We start from the raw sequence: 14,874 nt of genomic DNA on the forward strand, positions 1-14,874 counted from the left end.
TAACCCAATAATTAACGTGTTACAAAATATGATGACTATTAGATAATCAAATTTGTATTGTGTGAAGGAAATACTCTCTTTGCCAAGCGCTGTAACATACACTGGCTTAAACTGAGCCTGGAACATGTGTCTTTCAATCAAACGGAAATGAATTGTCCAGAAGAACCAGAATACGTTACTCAGTGCAGTCAGGAATCACAGACAGATGATGACTTAAAACATTTCCCATCTGAAAAACATTCATTCTCTGGAAACAAGAAAGTCCTCAGATGGCAGAGCTAAAAGGAGTGACTGATCAGGGAACCTGCTTGTTCCCAGAGAATTTCCACGGCTTTATGCAAGGCAGGATTAAGTACTTTGCCAAGTAGGCAAAACCAATTGTGCTAATCTGAGAAATCCACTGCTACCCTGGGGGTTAAAATAACCCAAGTCTTCAAGAGAACTATATTCTATCTTCAATTAACACTCAAACACCAGGAAAATTATACTTTCTATTTCATGATATGTTTTTATTTCATTATAATTCAAAAGACACGAAGTGATTCTCCTGTAATGTCTTCAGGGACGGATTATTTCTGCTCCTTTGGGTGAAGGAATCCCTAAAGAATTTCTGCCCACCCCCCACCCCCCTCCAACTGTCAGACTCCAACCGCTCCTCTCCCGTGTAATCAGCCTTATTAGAACATTTTCCTGACGCCAATATTTGACCTCTAGAAGAAACATGCGGTAACCGACTAACCATAATTAGGGAAATCTGAACCAGGGTCTGGACTTGGGCTCAGGGTAGAAAGGACTGGGGAGATTTCACGGTGGCCAGAGGGGCCATGGGAGAGCTGGTTGGATGGTCCCAAAAGTCTTAGATCCTAGCCGGTTGGGGAGTCCTTGCGTATCTGGGGCAAGATTCAGCTTCTCTCCGAGTCTGGGAATTAGGAGCGCACATGCCGAGCTTCGGACTACATTTCCCAGAAGGCTCTACTCCCCGGGTTTTCGTAGTTTACCAGGGCGTGTCTTGGAGGCGAGGCAGCAGTCGGCGAGCACAGTTGGGGCAACTCGCTGCGGCTGCGGCAGCCGCACCTGCCTTCGGACGAGATGGTTGGGGTTCTGCTCCTGCTCCTCCTTCTCCCCTTTCTCCTGTACATCGCTGCACCCCAAATCAGGTCTGTGCAAATGTACTGCCTTCCTCTTAGAGAAATCTGCGGGGCGCGGGGCGAGGGGAGACATACATCCTCATCGAAGCTCTGAGCTTCAAAAGGAGGACAGGAAAACTCCCTGCGGGTCTCCAGGTAGGGGATGTTCGGTGGGTCGGAGGGGGTCGAGCTGCCCGGGGAGAAGAGGGCGAGATCAGGAGACCCCCAGGTCGTGGGAAGAGGCTGCAGTCCGGAACATCCTGCTTTGTTTCCTCGATGCCGGTCGTGACATCTGCAGCCCCACTGTTTTGTTGCTGTTAGACTGGCTTATCCTCTGGGCAGATGCTGTAAAGGATAAAAGGGTTTCATCACTCTTGTCTTCTAACATGCCTTAGCAGCAGAAGTAAGGGGTGGGGCGGCGTGGGGGAGGGCGGTCCCGAGTCTTGCCCTGGGGTTTTGGGGTGAGGAGGAGAGGTTGAGGGTCGTGGTCCCTGCACCAGGTGATAATCAGCCAATGGCTGGCTTAGTGCCCCAGAGAATCAGCAGCGAGTTGCCGGACAGGCAGCCTGCTGATTGGTTCTGAGTAAATCACCAGTAGTGACGGTGGACCTGTGACTGCAGAGAACACTTCTTCCCTCGGTAGGGATTGGGTAGGGTGGAAGGGAAATGCAGTCAAGGTGCGACTGGAACTGGAAGGCGCGCTAGATCACTCTCTGCAGTTTCTTACACATTCACTCCTTCCTTCCTCACTCCTCTCCTCGCTCGAGCCGATTCTCCCATTTTGTTGTTCCTCCTCTGAACTCGCCGCGCTCCCACCTCTAGAAGCTCACACGAGTGCGATACTCGGATGAATACGCTCCTTTTTCTCTCTTTTCCGCCACAGCATTCTCTGATCCACACAGAATCTCAGTGAAAAGTTGAACCTGGCGTGCTGCAGTCCATGGGGTCGCACACAGTCGGACAGGACTGAGCGACTGAACTGAAAATACTGCTCATACCTCAAAGAGATTTTTCTAATCAAAGTTATACTCCAAGGGTCATGTTCCCAACTTACCAAGCTAGGTCGTGGGGGCTGGACCAGAGCTGGACTTTCATAGTTGGTTGTCTCTTTCTTTCCTGCTGGTTAAGGAGAAGGAACAGCTGGGTTGAGGTCCTCGTGGGTGCTTGTGGAGGAGAAGCGGAATGGACGTGGGAAAACTGAGCGGGGAGGATTGTCTGAGGAGAAAGATACCCGCTGGTGGGCACCTTGCTTCCTTATTGGCCTGTTTGTTCTAAGCAGGAACTTGAGTGGCTAGCAGTTTGTGCTGTGCAATTTTCAATGAAACATTTAAATTAAAAAATGCTTATCCCAGTCAACTGATTGTTTTAAATTGAGTCCCCAGGCTTTGCAGAGTAGAGGACAATCTAAGACCTAATACCTGTTTATGCATTCATTCCTTTGGAGAAGTAGAGTAGTGTATTGCTTAGGAAGAAGGACTTGTACTGATTAAACCAGGACTGGAATCTCAAGTTCTGCTCTGTATTTATTTAGTCATGTTTTGCCTTATTTTTAACTGTTCATGTGTAGGGAGCTGGGGGGCAGGGGGGAGGGTGATTCCTTTCATTTTGTCCCAGGTTGACAAGCTTTCATAATTTTTAACTTTTTTGTTGGGTAAGCTGTTTTATTCAACCATAAAGGCCATAAAGTGCCAGTTATGGACCGATTAACATCAGGGAACCAGTTCTTTCTTTTTCTAGGCTGAGTCTTGTGATTTCCTCAGCCCAAGGAAGAGCTCCACCAGGAGCTCAAATATTCATCCAGTTCTTGTACTGCAAGGAGCTAGAGTTAAAGTTGCCCTTAATAGAATCATTTCTGTCCTTAAGCAAGAGCAGAAAAAATTTAAGCAAGAAAATCTTAAGAGCAGAAAACTTTTGTTTTGTTTCCTCCAATCTTCCTTCAGTCTGTAAAAGGACAGCAGTAGAAGGAACGAAAACAGCTGTCAGCCTTGGGATGTGTAGATAAGGGGGTGTTGCAGGAGCCTCTGGCTAAGGCAAAGAAAATGAAGAACTGATAACTCCTCTGTCTGCAGGAAGATGCTGTCCAGCGGGGTTTGTACATCAACCATCCAGCTTCCTGGAAAAGTGGCTGTGGTCACTGGAGCCAACGCAGGCATCGGGAAGGAGACCGCCAAAGAGCTGGCTCGAAGAGGCAAGTCTATCTGCTTTCAGTTCCCTTCTGCTACTTGTTTGTTTGTTTTTTAATTGAAGTATAGTTGATTTAGGGCTTCCCTGGTGGCTCAGGTAGTTAAGAATCTGCCTGCAATGCAGGAGACCCAGGAAGATCCCCTGGAGAAGGGGATGGCTACCCACTCCAGTATTCATGCCTGGAGAATTCCATGGACAGAGGAGCCTGGCGGTCTACAGTCCATGGGGTCTCAAAGAGTCAGACACAACTGAATGACTAACACCGTTATAGTTGATTTTACAATGTTGTGTTTATTTGTGTTAATCACTTTGTGTACAGCAAAGTGATTCAGTTATACATCCTTTTTTATATTCTTTTCCATTATGGTTTATCTCAGGATATTGAATATAGTTCCTTGTGCTATACAGTAGGACCTTGTTGTTTATCCATTCTATATGTAATAGTTTTTATCTGCCAACCCCTAACTCCCAATCCATGCAACCTCCTCCCTTCTCCGCCTTGGCAACTACAAGTCTGTTCTTGCGTCTGTGAGGCTGTTTCTGTTTTGCAGACAGCTTCATTTATGTCATATTTTAGATTCTACATGTAAGTGATATATGGTATTTGTCTTTCCCCTTCTGACTTAACTTCACTTAGTATGATAATCTCTAGTTCCATCCATGTTGCTGCAAATGGCATTATTTCATTCTTTTTTATGGCTGAGTAGAATTCCATTGTATATATGTACCATATCTTTTTTTATCCATTCATCTGTCAGTGGACATTTGGGTTTTTCCTTGTCTTGGCTTTTGTGAATAGTGCTGCTATGAAATAAAGGTGCGTGTATCTTTGGGGATTATAGTTTTGTCAAAATATATGCCTAGGAGTAGATTTCTGGTTCATATGGTAATTCTATTTTTTAGTTTTCCGAGGACTATTTTCTATAGTGGCTGCACCAACTTATATTCCCACCAACAGCATGGAAGGGTTCCCTTTTCTCCACACCCTCTCTAGCTTTTGTTATTTGTAGACTTTTAATAATGGCCATCCTGACTAGTATGAGGTGATAATCTCATTGTAGTTTTTATTGCATTTCTAATAATTAACAGTGTTGAGCATCTTTTCATGTGCCTGTTGGCCCTCTGTCTTCTTTGGAGAAACTTCAGTTTAGGTCTCCTGCTGCTACTGCTATTTTATCCCTTGCCATGATGACCATTTTCATTATTTCCTCCCAGGCTTGGAATTCAAGAACATTTGAAAGGCCCCACTGATCTGCTGGTCTGAATGTTGTACATGTTCTACATACAATGGATATAATGAAAAGTGCTGATTTATTTTTCTTTCCTGATTTATTCATCAGATACCTCTTTGTGAAGCAGGGGTAATCCCTTTTTAGAAACAAACAGTAGAAAATAATATTTAACATTAGAATTAAGTCTTTGATGCTCACTGCAAAACAGAGCCAACAGTTTGTCTCTCTTATATGTTGATTGACAGGAGCCCGTGTGTATTTAGCTTGCCGGGACGTACAAAAGGGGGAATTGGCGGCCAGAGAAATCCAGATGATGACAGGGAACCAACAAGTGTTGGTGCGGAAACTGGACTTGGCTGATACTAAATCTATTCGAGCCTTTGCCAAGCGCTTCTTAGAAGGTGGGTGTCCAACTAGGGACTATGCTGTGGGTTTTGCAATCAACATGGAAGACTTAGCTAAAAAGAAAAGATTCCTCTCCCTCTCTGACATCTAGAAATGCTAGACAAGATACAACCAAAAACTTTTGGATTCATAATGGAACTCATTAGTAACAAACGGAAATCCTCAAGAGGCAGGGAAAAAAGTGACTTTGAAAAGTCACAGCAGATTTCCTCAGTTAGGAATCAACCTGCCAATGCAGGGGACACAGGTTCGATCCCTGGTCCAGGAGGATCCTGCATGCCTCGGGGCAACTAAGCCTGTGAGCTGAACCTTCCTAGAGCTCATTCTCCACAACAGGAGAGTAGCCCCCTCTTGCCACAACTAGAGAAAGCTTACATGTAACAACGAAGACCCAGCAGAGCCAAAAATAAACAAACAAATAAAATTCACCCCAAAATGTCATAGTAGTGCATAAGAACTAAAGCCAAAAATCTCGTATGTGTACCAGAACTCCATATGGGCTTTAAGGTCTGGAGTCCACATATCCGTATAGAGATAAGAGATGAGGCCTCAGGATGTTGAGGGCTGGGTTGCTGTACCTGAGGCTCCACGTCAGGCTGGGATCCACAAACAGTCATCTGGTCCACGGTACAGGGGCTTAGAAAAAAAACCCCAGGCCAGCTGCTCAAGGATATGACAAAGAAGCCTATCATCTCTCTAGGAGGTGGATGAATAAAAGGTCATCGGCAAGAAATTAGAACTTCAGGCTGACATCATTTATGGGGGCGGGGGGGATTTCATTCACGTCACTAACTGATGCAAGAAACTTAAGCTGAGAAATTAACATAAAATCCTGTAGTGTCACATCAAAAGCAAGTCCAAGAGCACTCTGTAGACTTTTTCCCTCATAACCCAGGGATCTAGGCCTCCCAAGGAAAACAACTTCCACTGATAATGCTTTTAGACAAAAATTACAAATGATATGAAAAAAGAAATCATAAGAGAGTTTGCAGTTGAAACAGAGGTGAAACCAGTGTTTCTTTGGGGGCGTGAAACCAAGTGGCAGGGAGGCGTACCAAACATCCTGCTTTTCTCTTGTTTTGAAATTTCTCATTCAGCTGGGGAAGTTTTTCTATTGGGAGAGATAGAACACTTCCCAAAAGCAATGAGTCAGTAGATCCTGAATTGGAAAGATTGGAAAGGCCATTTGGTCATGTCATGTGGAATTTTTCCCTGTAGTAAGAGTATGTAGGATTCAACTAGCATCTTAAAATGAAAAACAATACAAAATAAATATGAAGGGAAGATAGAGGGAAGATTGAAGCCATGCATCCCCTTTTCAAAGCGTGGGTGTGGGGCACATTTCAAAGATGTAACAGCCGTGGCTGGCCATGTGCACACTCCGTCTCCTCTTCCCCGCAGAGGAAAAGCATCTCCACATTTTGATCAACAACGCAGGAGTGATGATGTGTCCCTACTCCAAAACAGCAGATGGCTTTGAGATGCATATGGGAGTCAACCACTTAGGTAAGAAATCTTGTCTCATCCCAAAGCTAAAGGGAAAGTTAAATTCTCAGTGGAGAACTTAGGGTCTTGTGGCGCTTTCTTTGTGGTGTGAATGGACCTCTGGGCCATAACAGACCATAAATATATTCATTTAATAAATAGTGTGGTCCTGCCAGAAAGCTCAGGCTCCCTTGTGGTTCCCCCCATTTTTTGATCTGTGTTTCACATTCAGTTTAACTTAACCTAATTGGAGTGGGTGCTATGTTGCTTTCTTTGTAGCCACCCTTTTGGCAGGCATCAAATGGAGGCCATAGGCTCTTAAAGAGTTATTACCAAGTCCAAGCTTACTCTGCTTACTGCACGACAGGCCAGTGAATCCGAGAGGCGAGGTGTTGAGGCAAGGAGGAGACTTTAATCAGGGAGCAGGCAGACTGAGAAGACGGCAGGCTAGCACCTCAAAGTAACCATCTTATCAGGGTCTGGATGCCAGGTTCTATTATAGATCAGAGATGGGGGTAGGTAAGGAAGCAAAGTAAAAAGACCATTAATCTTGCAAACCTCGGCTGGAATGGCAAGCCTCAGGCATGGGATGTGTTCATTTCCCTCTTCCTGCCATCCACAGATGGACAGGGTTCTAAACAAAAGCACTTTTAGTTTAACAGCCAGGCAGAGGCGCAGGATTCTCCGAGGCAGACTGTTCTGTATGATTTTAATAACAAAAGCAGCAAAGAGCAAATCAAAGAGACAGTTCCGTCACAGGGTCAGAATTGGCTTCCTCCCTGCAACAGTGATGTTATTCAAAGTTGGAATAAGATATGATTTCATATTCATGAGGGCTTCCCTGGTAGCTCAGCTGGTAAAGACTCTGCCTGCAATACAGGATACCTGGGTTTGATCCCTGGGTTGGGAAGATCCCCTGGAAAAGGGAACTGCTACCCACTCCAGTATTCTGGCCTGGGGAATTCATATTCACATAATCTAGACCTCTCATAGAAGGATGTCTATGTCTTTGGCTGTTCCTATGTCCCTAAACTCTCACTGAACTTGTTCTGTAGTTAATAATAAAAGTTAAAAGCTTTATTATTGGATTCTCTGTCTCCCATAGCAGAGCCTGGCTCACCACTACTCCCTTTACCCCCACCTTGACCCTGAAATCTGTTAATTCTTTTTCTCATAGGTCACTTCCTCCTGACTCATCTGTTGCTAGAAAAGCTGGAGGAATCAGCACCATCGAGGGTGGTGAATGTATCTTCCTTAGCACATCTCATGGGAAGGATCCACTTCCATAACCTGCAGGGCGAGAAGTTCTACCAATCAGGTCTGGCCTACTGTCACAGCAAATTAGCCAACATTCTCTTCACCCAGGAACTGGCTCGGAGGCTAAAAGGTAGGCTTAAAAGTAGTGAGTATGGAGACATGAGTCAATGGGAAGTAGCTAAAAGTCACAGGAATCAGAGCTGTTTTATGGAGCCCATCTGTAAACAGCATCTGCTTTCATGGCTCTGCTTGGGTATGGTTTTAGTAAACAGCCCACAAATGAATGTTGGAGGTGATGGGGGAGTTCTGAAAGCTTGACTTTGGCATTTACTAGCTGCACGACCTGCAGCAAGTTGCTTAACTTTTCAAGTCTTAATTCCTCATATGTAAAGTGGGACTGCTTCATGGGTTATTGTTATGATTAATTTAACCTTGACTCATGAGCAAGTCAAGGTTTTTGACTTCTAGATAGAATGGAGGGACCAAAACTTGCAGTGGCTACAAACACTAGGATAAAACAGGTCCTGGGCCTATAGAGGGTGAGGGGGTCTCCCTAACAGCAAAGGTCCAAATAAAAGGGAAATGTATGCTCGAGGAAGGGAGTCTCCAGACACAACCAGAGGTCCTTAGCACAGTCTACTCTGGATTTCCAATAAAGAGTAACGAAATCCAACGTGGACAATTAGAAGTGCTTAGACTTGAGGCAGGCAGATCAGGCAGAAGGAATCAGACACAAGCGCTTCATCACTGGAACAGGAGTGTCAAACCACATGAACAGCTGTGAGATGGGGAGGAAAGTCTATGCCTAGGGCGTGATATCCTTTATCAGCTGTAGATGGATCAGGGGAACTGGGTGGTGAAAATCAACCAAAAGTTGGTCAGGGTGCTAGGGGGGGCCTAGAAGTGCAGAGATGGGTCCAGCTGTGAGGATCAGATAAGAGCAGAGGATACACAAGTAAGGACACCTGATGGATGAGGATTAGGTGGGAAATAAGCTGTGATGCAAAGAAAGAAACCTGGGCATGATGAAGAGTCATTCATTCATCCATTCAATAGCCACGTATTCAGGGCCCATGTTATTCTACACACTGGATTAGGGGCTGGGGGTGGAGTGGTTCACATCCAACAGGAGAGAGAAATAATTAGCAAGTTTTTATCCAGCTGTCCCATGTAAAATGAATCTAGTAATGCATGAATAATTTGCACTGTGAAAAAATGTTCCAATAATATGGAAGTATACAGAGTTAGAAATGAAACCCCCCCCCCACTTACTCTTCTCTGTCCCTCTTCTGCTTCCCCTCCGCCGCCTGCCCCAAGAAACCACTGTCAACAACTTGACCTGCACCTCTCCAATTATTTTCTTGTGCATTTAACTGTGTATATACCATACATAAGGAACTGAAATTCTAACCGTATTTTAGAGAGCTTTCCATATAGTACTGGAGATTTACCACCACCAGTGAAAAGGCAGCTTTAGAAAGGCAGTGATCAACAATGTCAAATGCTTCTGAGTGGGTCCTGGCTCTGCTGCTTCCTGACAGTTAATAGCCACGCTCAGCCTGAATTATAATCTGTGAAGTAAAAATATACATTACTGTGAGGAGTGGTTGTGACAGCATCAGGAGAGCAGAGTCCACAGCAGGCAAATGTCCGTTCATGTCTCCTGCCCTCTTTGGCCATTCAGCATCATCAAGTCCTGTCTTCCTCTTTCCATATGGCTTCCTAGCATCAGGCTCTGGCGTCACAGTGTACTCTGTGCACCCTGGCACAGTCAGCTCTGAACTGGTTCGGCACTCAGCCCTCATGAGATGGATCTGGTGGATTTTCTCCTTCTTCATCAAGACCCCACAGCAGGGAGCCCAGACCAGCCTATACTGTGCCTTAACGGAGGGTCTAGAAGTTCTCAGCGGAAACCATTTCAGGTACGAACGTGTGTGTTTTTGAAGATGGAATTTTATTGCCTATAGGAAATTATTTGGATTTGTCTGATACACTATACCCTTTAAAAAAAAATTATTTATTTATTTTTGGAGGTGCTGCACTGGGTCTTCATTGCTATGTACAGGCTTTCTCCAGTTGTGGCAAGCAAGGGCTACTCCTCATGGCAAAGCCTGGGCTTCTCATTGTTGTGGAGCCTCCAGGCGTGAGGTCTTTAATAGTTGTGACACATGGGTTCAGTTGCTCTGGAGCAAGTGGGATTTTTCTGGACCAGGGATAGAACTCACGTCGCCTCCATTGGCAGGCAGATTCTTAACCACTGGACCACTAGGAAAGTCCTGAAATAGTATAGTGGTTTTTTTAGTAATTTTATTTATTTTAGGCTGTGCTTCAAGGGCTTTTCTCTAGCTTCAGCGAGCTGGGGCTACTCTCTAGTTGCGATGCGTGGGCTTCTCTTTGCAGTGGCTTCTCTTGCTGCGGAGTCTGTGGGCTCTGGGGCAAGCGGGCTTTAGTAGTTGCGGCAAGTGGGCTCAGTAGCTGAGGTTCCTGGGCTCTAGGACACAGGCTCAGTAGTTGTGATGCATGGTGTTAGTTGCCCTGCAGCATGTGGAATCTTCCCAGACCAGGGATTGAACCTGTGTCTCCTGCATTGGCAGGCCAGATCCTTTACTGTGGAGCCACCAGGGGAGCCCCCCAAATGGTATAGTCTTAAAAACTGTTTCTCACACGACTTCAAAGATCATGATTCCCTTTAGTCAATCATTAAAAAATAACCCTTCACTGAATCCCTGCTGTGTACTAGATGCAGAGAGGAGAAAAAAGAGTAAAAGAATTATTCTTGAGAAACTTTTCTGGGAAGTAAAGAGTTGGGACAGCTCTCCTGTATTTAATGGGGACTTAAAATAATTGGAATTACAACAGTGAAGAGAACGTATATGAAACAGATGGGACCTTATTACCATTTCTTTTTTTACGATTTTTTTTTTTAACGTGGACCATTTTAACAGTCATTTTGAATTTGTTACAATATTGCTTCTGTTTTTGTTTTGGTTTTTTTGGCAATGAGGCATGTGGGATCTTAACTCTCCAATCAGGGATCAAACCTGCACCTCGGTGGAAGGCAGTGTCTTAACCACTGAACCACCAGGGAAGTCCCCGTGTTACCACTTCTTTTCTCCTATCATCTTTTCCTTCTTTTGTTGGTTATGAAGCTGACTTAACTTGTTCTTTGAGTTTTGTAGTTTTATAACCTACAGTTATAACTGTAGGTACACTGCAGAAAGAAGAAGCACTTCTTTAATCGCTCCAAGCATCTAAGAGCAATGTAGTATCTCAGCCACATGACACCATACAGCATCTTATAGAGTTGACCTTACAGACATATTTGAACAAGATGGACATACACAGGTATCAGCCAGACACTGATATTATAATTAAATATTTATATACACACACACACACACAAGGGGGATATAAAGACTAAATGATATGTATTATATATCAAATAAACATTCTGATCCCGGGTGGTCTATGAGCTCCAAAATGGTTCTGACCCCATTTTTCTCTGGGGTAAAGTCTGGAGAATGAAGAGGTAGGACAAACACTGGTCCTGTGAACCACCCAGAGCACATGTCATCCCCGGATTATTTTTCTGTCATGTTCCTTACGCCAGGCGGAGGGCAGACTGCATTCTTAACCCTGTGTTCTAAGCCTCTCTCTTTCCCTTCCAGTGACTGCCACGTGGCATGGGTCTCTGCACAGGCTCGTAATGAGACGGTAGCAAGGCGGCTGTGGGATGTCAGCTGTGACCTGCTGGGCATCCCTGTGGACTGGCTGATGATGGCAGCTGGACCCAAGAGAAGCCTGAAGCAGACTACTCAGCACACCCCGCCAAAATGATTCTCCTTCAGGATGGCCAAAACCTTGAGCACGAAGCAAACCTTCCAACCTTGCCTGCTTGATGCCTGATAAAAGCCCAGTGTGCACTGCCGGATTCATCCAAACACCTTGCATTTGTCCAGGTTATTTTGCTCCTATTACTGCCCATTACTAGAGATAATATAGGCTAAGTAGACCCTCAGTTGACCTCCAAGCTCATCTTTTCCTTCTGAAGCCTCTTACCCAGGGGAACCTAAGCTGTGCCAGGGGTTGATTGATGGCACTTTGGATTAGTTTCTGTCCTCTTTGTCCACAGTGTAGTTCTTCCGAACCAAACTACCTTCAAGGGGAGGCATGATTTAGCCTCAGCTAAACTCCAGGAGTCCCAGTGGCTTGGCTCAAGGGCAGGGTTTGTCCTTCTTCTCCTAAGAAAACCACCATGGCACCAACATCTGAATTCTTTCAGCTCTTCACTGAATCTGGATTGTGGCATGGCTTTATCTTTGCCATGCCTAGATCACAGAAGAACTTCCTTTTCTAAAAAGGTGGAGTTTACTGGATGGCAGAGATTTGCGGAAAGGCAGAAATAAACATCAAATTTAAACTGTCATTCATTTTTCTGCTGTTTCTCAAATCAGCAAGAAGCTAGTGGAAAAGGCAGTTTGAAAAGATTGGCCACTTGACTTCACTTACTGACCCTAATTCATGGAGGCTTCCTCTTTGTGCCTTAGTTTCTCTTAGAAAACCAGAAGAGGAAGACTATTTAATGATTGTCCCGGAGTATATCTTTGTGTGTGTGCTTGTGTTTTTAAGCAGTTGGGAGTATTCAAAATAGTCACAAAGGAACAGTATTAAACGGACCCTAGTGCAGATAAATAATCAGAGACAGAGCAGACCTGTGTCATTCAGTCCTTGATACAAATAGGAAATAAACTCTACCCAAGAAGCACATGGGTAGCAGGGAAGAAGTCCAAAAAAGAGAAGAATCCTGGAAGGTAATGCATGCAAAGGCAATGAAGGGGCTAGAAAAGGGTGGTGGTGTTGTTTAATGCACAGCTAAAGATGGTAAAATCCAGCAATAGAAGAATTGAGGGTGACTACCTTGTGTTCAAGCATGATAAGGCACTGTTTGAACAAGCTCCCGTCAATCTATGTGGCAGAAAAAGCAAAAATGGTCTCCCACCCCCTCTACTTCTTTATTCAGCAAAATTATCTTAAGGACTGGTATTGGTAATTATGGTCATTTTAAAACTCTTTCAGGGCATTTCCATGACAAGATTAAAATGTCTGCTGTATAGTATACTTGAAGAATGTTTATCCAAAGTAATGGAAGTCTGAGAAATTGGACACAAACATGTCCCATCACTTGTTTGGAGTACATTCTTTTAGTAGAGTTTGTGATTTTCTTGGACTAATAATTACATGTTCACTTTGGTGGAGAAAAGAGTTGTAGGGCCATCGTCTTCTCATATTTGTAAATAATCTTTTGTTGAACTTGTTTTGACCATTAAACTATATATTTAGATATGGTCATTTTATGGAAAAATTGGAAAACTTTTGATAATAGTACAGAACTGAATTAATATTTTACTTAATTTATATTGAACTGTCAATGACAAATAAAAAATTTGATGATTTACCATGTTTTTATTTACCAGAATAAAACCTGTAATAATTAAGCAAATTTAATTTGAGTCAACAGAAAAAAGCAATTAAATAAAAGTTTAATTACTGTCAAAAGAGGAAAACACTTTTCGTTACTATGGTTATGCAATCAGTCCTCATTCATGAGGATACTTTGTCCCAGAGTCTGCCACAGTGCAGTCTCAATTCAAATGCTATTAACTTGGGTTGTTGATAATTTGATTGTTCATTCACCCATTTCTACTAATCTTTTATGACACTGTTCAAAGACCACTTTTTCCAACGCAGGCTATTTATAATCTTTCCTTTTTGTACCTGCCCCTTCTGTAACACAATGCTATGGGGCTTATCACAGTACACTGCTACTAACAATCCCAGACTTTGCTATCTCTGAATGCTCAATGAATACTGGTGTCTCAGTGATAAAGAATCCGCCTGCAATGCAGAAGACTTGGGTTCCATCCCTGGGTCAAGAATATTCCCCTGGAGAAGGGAATGGCTACCCACTCCAGTATTCTTGCCTAGGAAATCCCATGGACAGAAGAGCCTGGCAGGCTGCAGTCCATGGAGTCACAAAGAGCTGGATACGACTGAGCGACTGACACTTTTCACTTTCATGGGACTTATCACAGTGCACTGCTACTAACAGATGCAGACTTGGCTACGCAAAGAGTTCAACAAATGTTTGTTGAATCAAAGGTCAGTGAATTCAGTCTAATAAAAATAAGGGCCCAGGAGATATACATCACCAAATCATTTCCCCATGAACAGTCATATGTATCTTAATGTGTGGGGAGTCTTCAGTATTGGGTTGCCAAGGAAACATTTCAGAATGAATTCCATAGGCAAACCATATAATCAACGGAAACAGGAATTTCCCCCCACTAACCATGGAAACCCACAGAGTGCAGGAAAAGGCTTTGTAATTGTTAACACATGACACTTAATGGGAAACAGACCTGATGAAACCAGGTCTGCCTTGCTCACTACATTATAAATTATCCAAGCGCAGAGGGTGAATCTTTTATTCACCAACACATGCCCAGAACCCAGTATAAAGACTATGCTTAAATTGACAAACACCTGCTGAGTGAATGACTGCATGAGCAAGCCCATATTTGAGCTCAGCCCAAATAAGAGGCTGAGCGCATACTTGAGGGGTCGCATTGCTGCCCGGGGACCACTCCTGAAAGCATGTCACTCCGGTCACCTGCTCCCCGAAAGTGCTTTCAGCTCAGGGCAGGCAGGTACCTGGTCCAACTATCTTCTGAGAACTGAAAGCTAACAGCCGGAATGTGAATTGAGGAAATCAGGAAAGTCACATAGTGCGATGATTATGAAGACGACGGCCAGGTGCCAACTGATACCTAACCTCTGCGCATCAGGGTCATGCCGGCGGCCACGGTTACAGCAGCATCACCGCCCCCAGCAACTCGTGACTTCCGAGTCGGAGCGTCTTCCGAGTCGGAGCGTCTTCCGAGTCGGAGCGTCTTCCGCGCCGAACTACAACCCCCGGCATGCACTGCAGCTCTCCCAACCCTTGCCGGAAGGCGGGGCCCAGGAAAGAGGCGGCCACGTCGCCCGGCCCGCGGGTGCCCAGGTTTTCCTTCCGCCATCGGGCTTCCCCCCAGCCTCGGACTGAGTATTTCCGGGGTTCCGAGACTGCCGCTCGCGCCAAAGCGCTGCCACCCCTTCAGGAGTCTCCCGGGCGACGGAGCCAGACT

General features: G+C 44.6%; 1 protein-coding gene and 1 long non-coding RNA gene across 3 annotated transcripts; one reads left to right on the forward strand and one right to left on the reverse strand.

The window, feature by feature from the left end:
- Positions 1-482: 482 nt before the first annotated feature.
- Positions 483-2,342, reverse strand: LOC147364140 (uncharacterized). Its single transcript, XR_015134130.1, has 2 exons — positions 2,182-2,342; positions 483-1,472 (listed from the first exon to the last, which is right to left on the reverse strand). It is a non-coding gene; the product is annotated as an uncharacterized LOC147364140 (long non-coding RNA).
- RDH11 (retinol dehydrogenase 11) lies at positions 1,018-13,246 on the forward strand. Of its 2 annotated transcripts, none has more exons than XM_086320116.1 (7): positions 1,018-1,157; positions 3,197-3,315; positions 4,789-4,944; positions 6,350-6,454; positions 7,611-7,820; positions 9,417-9,612; positions 11,359-13,246. In XM_086320116.1, exons 1-7 carry the CDS (start codon positions 1,090-1,092, stop codon positions 11,525-11,527), a joined length of 1,023 nt encoding a protein of 340 aa, XP_086176242.1. In that variant the 5' UTR covers positions 1,018-1,089; the 3' UTR covers positions 11,528-13,246. The 2 variants fall into 2 exon arrangements, with proteins under 2 accessions (XP_086176242.1, XP_086176243.1); XM_086320117.1 differs by lacking the exon at positions 1,018-1,157 and adding an exon at positions 2,233-2,364.
- The last annotated feature ends 1,628 nt before the right edge of the window (positions 13,247-14,874 follow it).

The sequence above is a fragment of the Bos grunniens genome, chromosome 10 (assembly GCF_055505025.1).
Source record: "Bos grunniens cultivar Pamir isolate PY7600 chromosome 10, Bosgru_T2T1.0, whole genome shotgun sequence".
NCBI classification, from domain to species: Eukaryota; Metazoa; Chordata; class Mammalia; order Artiodactyla; family Bovidae; genus Bos; species Bos grunniens.

Excerpts from the sequence above, each read along its gene's own strand:
- RDH11 (XM_086320116.1), top strand. The coding sequence starts at position 1,090 with ATGGTTGGGGTTCTGCTCCTGCTCCTCCTTCTCCCCTTTCTCCTGTAC. Across the intron at positions 1,158-3,196 it reads ATCGCTGCACCCCAAATCAG|GAAGATGCTGTCCAGCGGGG; the intron begins GTCTGTGCAAAT and ends CTCTGTCTGCAG. Across the intron at positions 9,613-11,358 it reads CTCAGCGGAAACCATTTCAG|TGACTGCCACGTGGCATGGG; the intron begins GTACGAACGTGT and ends TTTCCCTTCCAG.